Source organism: Elephantulus edwardii, unplaced genomic scaffold (genome assembly GCF_000299155.1).
Source record: "Elephantulus edwardii isolate Elephantulus edwardi_28Jun2011 unplaced genomic scaffold, EleEdw1.0 scaffold00048, whole genome shotgun sequence".
Classification (NCBI taxonomy): Eukaryota; Metazoa; Chordata; class Mammalia; order Macroscelidea; family Macroscelididae; genus Elephantulus; species Elephantulus edwardii.
The window spans coordinates 304,470-317,485 of NW_006399798.1; the positions used below are offsets into that span (position 1 = coordinate 304,470).

The window sequence follows — 13,016 nt, forward strand, 5'->3', positions numbered from 1 at the left end:
GTTTAAAAGGGATATGTGATTAGGTATTTTTGTCATGACAGGAGTCCAGAGTGAAGGCTGCATAGTGGAATGGACCTAGGGGAGGGTTTGTGAAACAACGAAAGAATTTTTCTTTTACTTTTCCAAGAGGGTAATGTACTGGGGGGAGGGTTGGGAGGGGAGAAAAGTGCAACAATGAATGAATGGAAATCCAAAGTCTCTGTAAATTTTTAGTGAAATTAATAATAAGTTAAAAAAATAAACAAGAAAAAAAAATAAAAAGTGGCAAAGAACAGCAATGTCAGTTTGCAGACTAAAGAGCGCCTGATCCAAGCACAAGTATTTCAACTGCTTCCTTTGCGTCTGAAAGTTAAGACAATGCACAAGGATGACAGAAGAAGTGAACTGTGGTGCTGGAGAAGAGTACTGAGTATGTCAAGGACTGCCAAAAGCACAAGCAAGTAAGTCTTGAAGAAATATAACCAGGGTGTTCCTTACAGGCAAAGATGCTGAATTTCATCTCACATACTTTGGGTATGTTGTCAGGAAGGGCCAGACCTTCGGGAAGGTTACTACACTGAGAAAGGTACAGAAAGTCAAGGAGAAAAGAGGAAAAACCACAACAAGATGAACTGACATAGTGCCTGTAACAATGGATTTGTTGTTGTTGTTGTTATGTGCTGTTGAACCGCCAGTGACTCATAGCGACCTTATGTACAACAGCCCTAAATCCTGCTCTGTCCCTTGCCAATCACTGTCTCCAACACACCTATCCCCGTTACCCCAGTGACTGAATTAATCCATCTCATCGAGGGTCTTCCTCTCCTGCACTGTCCCTTCACCCTTCCAAGCATGACGTCCCTCTCCAAAGACTGATCCCACCTTGCAACATGTCCAAAGTATGTCAGATAGAGCTTCAGAGTACTTGCCTCCAAGGAGCAGCCTGGCTTCACCCCCTCCAGGACGAACCTATTTGTTCTCCTAACAGTCCATGGTATATTCAGTACTCTTCTCCAGCACCAAAGCTCAAAGGTATCAACAATCCCTCTATCATCTCTAGTCATTGTTCAGTTCTCTAATGCATAGCAAGTAACTACAAAGAACATGGCCTATATCAGGAGTACCTTAGTCTCCAGACTGACACTGTTGCTCTTCAGTACTTCTGAGAGGTCCCTGACAGCAGACTTTCTCAATGCAATTTGTCTTTTAATTTCCTTGGTGCTGATACCAAGAATGCTGATTGTAGAGCCAAGCAAACTGAAGCTGTCAACAATCTCAATCTCTTCATCACCCATCATGATGCTGCCAATCCACCCAGTGGTGAGAATCTTTGTTTTCTTGATGTTGCGTTTCAGTCCATATTGAAGGCCGTAGTCCTTGACGTTCTGCAGCAAGCGTTTCACGTTCTCCTCAGTTTCAGCAAGCAGGGTTGTATCAACTGCATAACACAGACTGTTGACGAGTCTACCTCCAATCCTGATGCCACATTTCTCCTCATAGAGCCCGACCTCCCAAATAATCTGTTCTGCATATAGATTGAAAAGATATGGAGATAGGACACAACCTTGACGCACACCCTTCCCAATTTTGAACCACGCAGTGTTTCCTTGCTCTGTTCTGACAACCGCCTCCTGGTCCAAGTATAGGTTACATATAAGCACAATCAAGTGTTCTAGGATTCCCATTCTTCTCAGAGTTAGCCACAGTTTGTTGTAATCCACACTGTCAAACACCTTTCTGGTACTCTGCTTTCAGCCAAGATCCAACTGATATTAGCTGTAATATCCCTAGTCCCATGGCCTCTTTCAGGCAGTTCTCTGTTGATGTGCTGTTCCAGTCTTTTTTGGATAATTTTCAGCAGAATCTTGCTTGCATGTAATATCAATGATATGATTCGATAATTTCCACACTGTCAGATCACCTTTCTTTGGAATGGGAACACCAGTCAGTAGGCCAGGTGGTTGTTTTTCTTATTTCCTGGCACAACAATGGGCTTAAGCATATCAGAAATGGTAAGGATGGGTTAGGGTTAGGGTTAGGGTTAGCCAACAATGTTTTTTCATTATTCAAAGGTTGTCTAAAGACTGCTATTTCACAGGTGCAGGGCCTATCCTGTTTCTTAGCCTGTCTTAGTGGGAAGCTCTGCTAAAACTTATACACCAGGAGTTACTCTGCTGGTATCTGAAATACTGGTTCCATCACTTTCAGAATCATAATACACTGACAGATGCATGATAGAGTAAAGTTTTAACCCAATGAAGGACCTTCATTTGTCGATGTGGCATTAATCACTGCAAAGTACAATGTGCAAAGTATGAATCTAGGAAAATTAGAAGTCAAAATGGAAAAGAATGCATAAAGATCAACATCCTAGGTATCAATGAATTAAGATGGACTGACAGTAGCCATTTAAAATCAGACAGTCGTATGATCTACCACATCAAGAGTAACAAATTAAAGAAGAGAGTCACATCCACTATCAAAAACAGCATGTCAAGATCTAGCTTGAAGTAAATGCTGTGCATAATAAGATATTATCTATAGAATACAAGGAAGATCTGTGTTTTAAATATACATACCAACCACTAAAAAAAAAGGAAGAAAACTGAAGACTACTTTCAAATTTTGTGGTCTCAAACTGAGCAAACATGCACTCAAGATGCATTAATAATAACTGGTGACTGGAATGCACAAGTTGGTAAAAAAGAACTAGTAATTGGAAAATATGGCCTTGGTGACAGAAATGAGGCTGGAAATTGCATGACACAATTTTGTACAAATTTATTCACTGCAAATTAATATTTGAACAATCATGAACAGTACCTATACACATGGACCTCAACTGATGGACAATCTTGGAATCAGACTGACTACATCCATATAAAGAGACACTGCAGATGCTCAAACCAATATTCCAATCTAGGCTAGAGGCCGACAGACCATCAACTTCTCAAATGTGAGTTAAAATTGAAGAGGAGGAAAATGAAAACAAGTGCCTGTGACCCAATATAAAACTTTAAGTCTATCCCAAAAGAATTTCAAAAACCATCTCAAGAATAGATTTGATGCACTGAATACTAGAAGAACAGATGAACTATAAGAGAATATCACGGCATCAACAAACGAATGGTATATTCACACAATGGAATACTACACTGCATTGAAAAACAAGGAACTCATGCAATATTACTCAAAATGGGTGACCTGGAGGACATAATGCTGAGTGAAGTATCTCAGTCGCAAAAGGACAAATACTGCATGGTGCCACTGCTGTAAAATGGGACTGACATCAGGGTTGGGGTAAGACTGAGAAAAACTGGATGAATTGTGTATACTACATTGAAACAGATGAGGGAGAGAATAATTTAAAAGTGATATATGACAGGGTATTATAGTTATCACAAGAGTCCACAATTAAGTTTGCATAGTGGAGTGTACTTGTGGCGGTGGGAGGGGTGCAGGGGGACTGTATACCAAAGAAAGAATTTTTCTTTTACTTTTCAAAGAGAGGAGCAAGCTGGGGGGGTGGGGGTGGGGGGCCAGGGAGAAAATTTGCCCAGTACAAAAAGAAACCAAAACAAAAGGGTGGAACACTGAACTAAGACAGCTGAACAGAAGATCTCAACGGGCAGCCAGAGAAGATGAAGCAAAGTACTACAAGTAAATGTGCAAAGAGCTGTAGTTAGAAATTAAAAGAAAAGGACATGCTCAGTATTTATCAAGCCGAAAGAACTGAGGAACAAATTCAAGCCCCAAATTGCAATACTGAAGGATTCTATGAGCTAATCCTGAATGATGCAGGAAGAATCAAAAGAAAATGGAAGGAAAAGAAAACGGAGGTGCTGTACCAAAAAGAACTGGCCAACACTGAATCATTTCAGAGAGCAGCATATCATCAGTACTAATGGTAACAAAGGAAGATGTTCAAGCCACACTGAACCATTAACAAAATATATGGTCACAGAAACAGTTAAAATTGTTGACATGCTTCAACATGTTGATGATGGATGTTGACATGCTTCAACAAACTGATACAGCCCTGGACGTCTTTACTAGCCTATGCCAACAAATTTGGAGTACAGCTAACTAATCAACTGGACTGAAAGAAATCTTTATTTATTCCCATTCCAAAAAATGGTGATCCATCAAGGATATGTGTCAAGAAGACAAAGATTCTCACCACTGGGCCAACTGGCAGCATCAGGATGGATGGTGAAGAGACTGAGATTGTTCACAGCTTCAGTTTGCTTCGCTCCACAGTCAACACTCTTGGCACCAGCAGTCAGGAAATTAGAAGACGTATTGTGATAGGAAAGTCTGCTGTTAGGGACCTCTCCAAAGTACTGAAGAGCAATGGCATCTCTTTCGAGACTAAAGTGCGTCTGATACAGGCCCTGGTCTTTGCAATCACTTGTTATGCATCAGAGAGTTGGACAATGACTAAGGAGGATAGAAGGAGAATTGATGCCTTTGAGCTGTGGTGCTGGAGAAGAATATTGAGGGTACTATGGACTGCTAGGAAAACAAACAGATTCATCCTGGAAAGGGTCAAACTGGGCTGCTCCTTGGAGGCAAGGATTCTAAGGCTCCGTCTAACATACTTTGGGCATGCTGCAAGGTGGGACAGGTCCTTGGAGAGGGACATCATGCTTGGTAGGGTGGAGGGACAGCGCAGGAGGGGAAGGCCCTCTGTGAGGTGGATTGATTCAGTGACTGGGGTAATCGGGATGGGAGTGTCAGAGACGGTGCAACTGCGACAGGACAGAGCAGAGTTTAGGGCTGTTGTACACAGGGTCGCTATGAGTCACAAGCAACTCGACAGCACATAACAACAACAACAACATCATTAATATCATATGCAAGTTGCAGATTATTTTAAAATGGTTGGAACATTACACTGGCAGGGAACCTCCAGAAATTCAAGCTCGATTCAAAAAAGGCCATGGCACAAGAGATAACACTGCTGATATGAAGTGGATAATAGCTGAAAGTAGTGAATACCAGAAAGAGGTTTACTTGTGTTTTATTAACTATTCAAAAGCATTTGTGTGGATAATAAAAAATGACAGTATTGAGAACAGGACTCCCAGAACAGTTAATTGCACTCATTCAAAACCTTTATTTAGACCAAGAAACAGTTGTTCAAGCTGAGTAAGGGGAAATGGCATGTTGTTGTTGTTGTTGTTATGGGCCACTGAGTTGCCACTGAGTACAACAGCTCTGAGCCCTGCTCTATCCTGAGCCAATCGTACTGTCTCTGACCTACCCCCATTACCCTAGTCACTGAGTCAGTCCCTCTCATTTAGGACCTACCCCTCCTGTGCTGTCTCTCCATCCTCTCAAACATGATATCCTCTCCAAATATTGGTCCTACTTTGCAATACATCCAAAATGTGTAGAATGGAGCTTCAGAATCCTGGCCTCCAAGGAGCAGCCTGGCTTCACCCTCTCCAGGAGGAACCTGTTTGTTCTCTTGGCAGTCCATGGTATATTCAATACTCTTCTCCAGCACCACAGCTCAAAGGTATCAATTCTCCTTCTATCATTCCTAGTCACTGTCCAGCTTTCTGATGCAAACTGTGAAGAAAGACCATGGCCTGGATCAGGGACACTTTCGTCTCTAGAATGACATCATTGCTCTTTGGTACCCTGGAAAGCTCCTTGACAGGAGATTTTCCCAATGTAATTGGTCTTTTGATTTTCTGGCTGCTGGTACCAAGAGTGCTGATCGTGGAACCAAGCAAACTGAGGCTGTTAACAATCTCAATCTCTCCACTGACTATCAAGATGCTGCCAATCAGCCCAGTGGTGAGAATCTTTGTTTTTTAAATGTTGAGCTTCAATCCATAATGAAAGCAGCAGTCCTTGACCTTCTGCAGCAAATGCCAATACTTGAACAACAGAACAAAATAAAATTTTAAAATAAAATGTCAAGTTTAAAATAAAAAAGGTTATTTGTCAGGCTGTATCCTTTCTCCACACTAATTCAATCTGTATGCGGATCTAATAATTCGAGAAGCTAAATTACATGAAAAATAGGATCAGGACTGGAAGAAGGCTCATCATAAACTTACAGCTCACATATTTTGCTATCTATTCCATGCTGTGGTGGTGAAGGTTGTGTGTCAAGTTGGCCTGGCCACAGTTCTCAGTAGTTTGGTAGTTATTATGTCCTTTTCCTTCATGATGAGATCTGCTATGAGCAGCCAATCCATTAAAAGAGAGTTTCCCAGAGGTCCAGCTTGTGCCCTAAATATGTAGATGTCTGGTAAACATTGTTTTTTCCCTCTGCCCATATCCTGCATTCGACTCACCATCCTCTGACTGCTAGTTCCTTGGACTTGGGCCAGCAGCCTACCCCAATCCTTTCAATCTTGAGAGCTGGCAAGTCTTCAGGGCCTGTGCATTAGCAGTCTGCTATCTGACCTGCCCATCTTGGGTCTGTTAGCCTCTGCAGGCACACGAGACAGGCAGTCTCCAGCCTGACATCTGACCCACAGACTTGGGACTTGCCAACCTCACAACTGTGTGAGTGACAAATCCCCCTCCTCTTTACAACTAGTAAGATAAGCATAAAAGATGAAGGAATTTGGAAAAATCTAATGGGGACCTGAAAAGACAGGGTAACAGCAGCCCACAGATCAATGGTAATTAGTTTTGTAAAACAGAGAATACATGAATCATTATATGAAACATAATGTGAAAGAAGAAATGTATGAAGAAGTGTGTATATAAATGAAAGAAAATCCCAAGAATTTTGTACAAACCAATAAAAATTTTTTTAATTATGTTTGTATACTAAATGCCTGAATTGCTTTCTTATTGATATTTGAAGCTTTTAATTCCACATACAGTCTCAATGCATTAGCTCAGTATCTCAAGTATTTGCCAAATATATATGTATACAAAATTCTTCCAGAGTGTTTATGATGAAACAAGCATGGGGGCTCACTGGAGCACATTATGTCCAGAACCCACCAAGACATCATAGTGGGTCACTGACCAGGAACTGGCTGGCCTCCACAGCCAAGTGAGCAGTTTTCTTAAGTCACTCTAAAAATATAACTATATGAAGAATTGTTGTCATGTGCCGCTGAGTTGCCTGCGACTCATAGCAACGCTGTCTACAACAGCCCTATACCCTGCTCTATCCTGTGCCAATCTTAGTGTCTCTGACACAATAGGCATAAGTTATAGGTAAAGCAAGTATAGTTATACGTAAACTGCATATATGTATGTATGTATTTATGTATGTGTGTGTGTGTGTATAAACACACATACACACACCCCCTATATGAGGTCACTACACACCGTAAGACAGCTGATGCTCTCATTAGGGGCTGTTAAGTTGATCATGAGCAACAGATCAAACTCTTTGCCACATCTTGTGCCAGCTTCCCAACCTCCGCTATGTCAAGCACAGTGTGAATGTGACAGTGAGTGTACAGAAAACACAAAGCTCACTGGTGGCTGCACAGGACACCCCAGGTGCATACACGCCACGTACAGCACTGCACGTACATCACATAGCACGTACAGTATATAGCACGTACATCCTGGTATACCCCAGCACTCCATATACCTCTCTACCCCAGCACCTCTCTGACTATCCCATACCCTGGCATCCTGGCACGTTCTCTACTTTCCTATACACTCCAGTGGCCCCTGCACAGCCTGGCACAGCCCAGTATGAGGGGTCTGCTCACAGCCAGTCTCACGCCTCATTCCTGGACATCCATCTGAGCCCTGTCCGGTTACCTACTCTGTTCTTGTCTCCTTGATGCAGGCACCTGGTGCTGACCTGCCCTCAGACTAGGACCCAGCACAAAGCAAGGGCACCATGGCCTCTGCCCCTAAACCTCGAAACTGTTGGCCCTGCAACCTCCACCCCTGTGAGGTGGCCTTGCCAATACTATCCTCACTGTCCTCTTGCCTCAGATGGCAAGGGAGGCACCAGAGGGTAACATTGGGCGGGATAATGCATCCCAGATGTTGGGCAAGGAGACAATCTGAGGGGTGCTGAGAGTCAGCTCCACCTTTCACGAAAAGGGGAAAATGAGTACTTACTGAGGCAGCTCTTCTGCAGTTCACATCCCGGTCAAACACAGTGGCAATCACCAGCGCGCTGTGAGAGAGTGGACGTTAGTGAGAAGGGCTCACAGTGATATGGGGCCATCTACTGCGACTCGTCACCTGCCCATCAGGCACTGCCCCTCCTCACCATAAAGCATCAAACCCCTGAGGCCTCCATCACTCACGTGGTGGCCTCTCTCCCCTGATCCTCTCAGGCATTTAGCTATTTCTAGGTTTAATGCCCACCCAAAGTACTAATCCTGCCTACATATCAGAATCCCTGGGGTGTTGCTTCCTCTCCCCATCAACAATGCCTGAGATACCACTTATCCCCAGGAATCAGGACCCCAAGAAACCTCAATCCTCACAGGTGTCAAACCTCCTATACAAACTGCCAAGATACCGTTCACCTCCCATGTGTCAGGGTCCCTGAAATATCAATTACCCCCAAGTATCAGGGTCCCACAAGAAACCACTCACCCCCACATATTTTTGTTGTTGTTACGTGCCGTCAAGTTGCTTGCGACTCATAGCGATCCTTATGTACAAGAGCCCTAAACTCTGCTCTGTCCTGTGCCAACTGCACTGTCTCCGACACACCCATCCCGATTACCCCAGTCACTGAATCAATCTACCTCATAGAGGGCCTTCCCCTCCTGCGCTGTCCCTCCACCCTACCAAGCATGATGTCCCTTTCCAAGGATCTGTTACTCCTTACAACATGTCCAAAGTATGTTAGATGGAGCCTCAGAATCCTTGCCTAAAAGAAGCCACCTGGTTTAACCCTCTCCAGGATGAATCTGTTTGTTTTCCTAGCAGTCAATGGTACCCTCAATACTCTTCTCCAGCACCACAGCTCAAAGCCCCCTGCAATATTACTCACTCCCAGCTGTCAACATCCCCACCCTCCCTGACACGTCATTCACACCCAAGTATCAGGCCCAGGAGACATCATTCACCCCCAGGTGTCAAGTTCCTCGAGAGACCACTAATCCCCAAGTGTCAGGGCCCCTTAAGACATCCCTCAACCCAGGTGTCAGCCCCTACCCTGAGATCTCAATCAACTCTAGGTGTCAGGGTGTCCCTGACACACCACTCACTCCCACATATCAGGGCCACAAGTGGCATACAAATAGGTGCAGCAAGGAGCACGAGGCAGGGAGGAAGCAATCTCAAGAGGGTGGACTAGGCCCACTGGGGGTTGTACACACAGACAGTGTCAGGTGAACAAGGCAGTGTTCAGGGGACTAACAGTCATGAACACACAGAACCCAGAACCCATCTCAGGGCTGCAGGCCACACACAAGTCTGAACAACTCAGATCAATGAAAACTGCCCATCCTGGGGCTGTCCTGTGGCTTCACCTTGTAGGGTTCCTATGCTCACTCCACAGGGTCCCCGTGCTGTGTAGGGTTCCAATGCTCCCTCTGTGGGGTCCCTGTGCTCACTCTGTGAGATACCCTTGCTCACTGTGGGGTCCCCATGCTCATCTCATAGGGTCTTTGTGCTCACCCTGTGGGATTCCTGTGTTCATCCTGTAGGGTCCCCACATTCCTGTGGTGGTCAGTAATCACAAATACAACAGATAATACCACAAAAACACCTCACTGAATGGGGAAGTGGCCATGCTCTGTCCTGTCAACACCTCAGGGAGCTGAGAGGACAACCCCAGGGCATGACACTCAGCTCACAGCATACTCAGCTTTATTCCAATCTCTGCTGCAGTGATGCCATCACCGATAGGTGCTGCTAATAAACCTGAATGCCCACTGGAACCCACATGGCCTTAGCCACACAGAGCATAGAAGCCAGGGGAGAAGTGCCCACTGGACCACACACACAGCCTTAGCCATACAGAAGCCAGCGGAGGGGTGCCCACTGGACCCCACCTTAATTCCACTGAGCAAAGAGGCTAAGGAAAGGGAGGGGTTCTAGGTAGAGCCTTGGGTGAGGCCCTGGGTAGGATCCCAGGTGGGATCCTAAATGATGTCCATATTGGGGTCTCTGGTGGGGTCCCAGGTGAGATCAATAGAGGGGGTGTCAAAGACATGGCCCCAGGTAAGATCAATGATCCTTAACAGGCTCCCAGGTAAGAGACAGATACTCAGTTAAGATCAATGGTGGGATTTTAGACAAAATAAAGGAAGTAGTGGCAGAGCAAGTAAATGTACTTCAAGGCAGGGGGATGGGGACAGGAAAGGGAATGGAGGCAGGGAAATGGGGACAGAATAGGGAATAGTGATGAGGGGATGGGGACAGGGAATGGGGGCAGGGGGATGGGGGACAGGACAGGGAATGAGGATGGGGGACAGGTCGGGATGGAGATGAGGGATGTGGGAAAGGACAGGATGGGGATGGAGGAAAATTGGGGACAAGAGATGGAACAGAAATGAGAGGAGGTTAAAGGACAGGGAATGAGGATGAGGAGGAAATGGGGAACAGGACAGGGAACAGGGACAAGGTTGGAGGACGGGACAGGGATAAGGGGATGGGAAACAGGACAGGGAATGGGGAGGATACTATGAAGTCTGGACAGGAGACCACGGGTAGCTTGCTCCTTTTATTTCTATTTCACAAAGAACACTGTGGTAAAAGGACAGCAGTGAGGCCCATGAGCATGTGTCCCCCACCCCCCGACGCTGAACCCTGGACACAGTCTGAGGCCTGGCAATGGCATGAGTGACTGTCACAGTTCTCTGCGTCATGCATGTATCCTCGACTTCCCTCGGTAGACACACAGAGCTAACCGCACCACCTGGAGAATTCCACAGTAATCTGACAAATCAACTACAGACCAACTGTATAAAATTCAGGCTTTAAAATAAAGCCTGTTGGATTAAAGTAGGTTTGATTTAGACTAAATAAAGAAAAGCTGCCCTGATTTCACACTCTGAAAATGAAACTGGCTCATCTTGCAATACCAGTGCTTCAGAGACAAACAGGTCTGATGCTATCAGGTAAACACAAATGCAAGAGCACCTTCCTGTGCACTGACTCCTCCAGGCGCCCCGGGCCCTGCTGTGCTGCTGCTTAGAAGGCCAGGGAGCCTCCACTGTGGGGCAGGGCGGCGAGGGCGCATCTGTACACCAAGGCGTGTTCCAGGTGCCTGCACCTGTCCGCTTTCGCCGGGAGCCTAATGTGATACCAAGATTTCCTAACCGAGGGAAAGGCTGCGTCAGATGAGACCAGATCCTCTTTCTGCCTAAGTTGAGGGTGCGCGTTCAGACTTGCCCCGCTCAGGGCCTATGATTTCAGCAGAGGCACCAAAAAGCAGACCTCACACCAACTGCACTCTTGCTGCTATAGGAACATTCTACAAAGACTACAGCGTGCCACTTTTAAGTACTAGTAATACCCAAGTTTCCAAGCTAGCAACTTTCAAGAACACGTGAGTTCTTTTTATGAACCATGTTTCCTCAAAGTTGCAAATCATGTCTTTAAGGTAAAATCCAAGTTCCGCCTGTGGCTGGTGTCCTCACTGAAGGCTGTGAATTCCAGCAGCCACACCACTGAACACAACAGTGCTGAGTCCCTCCTGCAGCGGCCCAGGGTCCCTATGCAGCCCAGACACTGGCCACTGGTGACATGTCCTCTCGGACAAGTGGTGCTCCCCACTGGAGGGCCTCACGCTGACAGAAACCCGTGCAAACAAAACACAGCTCTGAGAAAAGCTCCAGGCACGAGAGGGACGGGCCAGGGCTGCCACCTATGCTCACGACACCACCAGCAGTCAGAAAGAAACCAGCAAAAGGCAGTCTAGCCCTTTCCTGCTGGCAAGTGGCCCCACACACCATGCCAATATGCCAGCCCTGGTGCATCCATGAGACTCCCCAACGGATTCACAGCTGCTGTGTTGCCAAGCACCACTCACACACAATCAGGGAATGTTGTCTCCATATACCACACACACCCCTTCAGGGAATGTGTGTCCATGTATTTCTCTCTCTCTCTCTCTCTCACACACACACATACACACACACACACACTCTGAGAGAACGTGTTTCTGTGCATCACACGCTCACGCACACAAACACGAGCAGGGAATGTGTCTCCGTGCATCACACAAGCGTGCAGTTTATGAAGGAGGGAGGGCCTAGGACCTACCAAGAATATGAGCAAGTGCCCCCACTGCAGACTACTCAGGACGCCTGCCTGGGGGAGTGGGGGGCAGAGGTGTCCAGGCTGCACCCTCCCTGAACCCCCTCCTCACCTGCACGCTGGCCCTTTTACAGAGTTTTCTAGTTCACACACGGGGCCGTGTTTTGATTTCCCGTCAGCCTTTGCAGAGTACATGCACACATTTGTGAAAGCAGTTAAAGATATCAAGATTTTATTATCTGACAGAATTAATGGACTTAAAAGCTGACAATTAGAGTGTGGTCATTTTTTGTGAGCCAAGAGAAGTAGACAGAGGCCCCACCCCAACCGATACTCAGCTCCCGGGGCGGGAGGCTCCGTCAGCATCCTCACGCTGACCTGGCCAGGTGACTCACCCTGGCCCGCCCTCCCGCCCCCACAGAATGCCAGGAGTCTGGATGGACGGGAAGGGCGGAGTACAGGCCAAGAACCTGTCCAACTGGCCCTCAGAATGGTCGGTGTCTTCCATGGAATGATCAAGGGGCTGGGTGCAGGCAAAGGGGCCACAGGCCATGACAGACAAAAACTCCCCAGGCCACTGCACTGACCACCTCATGCCTGACTCAGAATCCGAAAGGCCTGATGTGAAAGCAGCATCCAGCAGCAGCACCTCACATGGCACGACATGGCCTGCAGGTGTCCTCCACCTCCACCGCTCTTCACCACGGTCCACCACTACACCACTGTCCTTCACTGCTCCTCCACCACTGCTGGCCACCACCACCATTGCTGTCTGCCACCACCACACGTTCGCCACCACCACTGGCCACCACCACTGCCTGCCACCACCACTGCCCGCCACCACCACTGCCCGCCACCACCACCAC

General features: G+C 46.6%; 1 protein-coding gene across 1 annotated transcript in view; it reads right to left on the bottom strand.

Moving 5' to 3' along the window:
- The window catches only part of TBCD (tubulin folding cofactor D), a 129,306-nt gene that overhangs the window by 45,271 nt on the left and 71,019 nt on the right, over positions 1-13,016 (bottom strand). Inside the window, exon 15 of the mRNA XM_006886302.1 lies at positions 8,047-8,104. Within this exon, the coding sequence (XP_006886364.1) occupies positions 8,047-8,104 (58 nt within the window). The remainder of the gene's footprint in view (positions 1-8,046; positions 8,105-13,016) is intronic.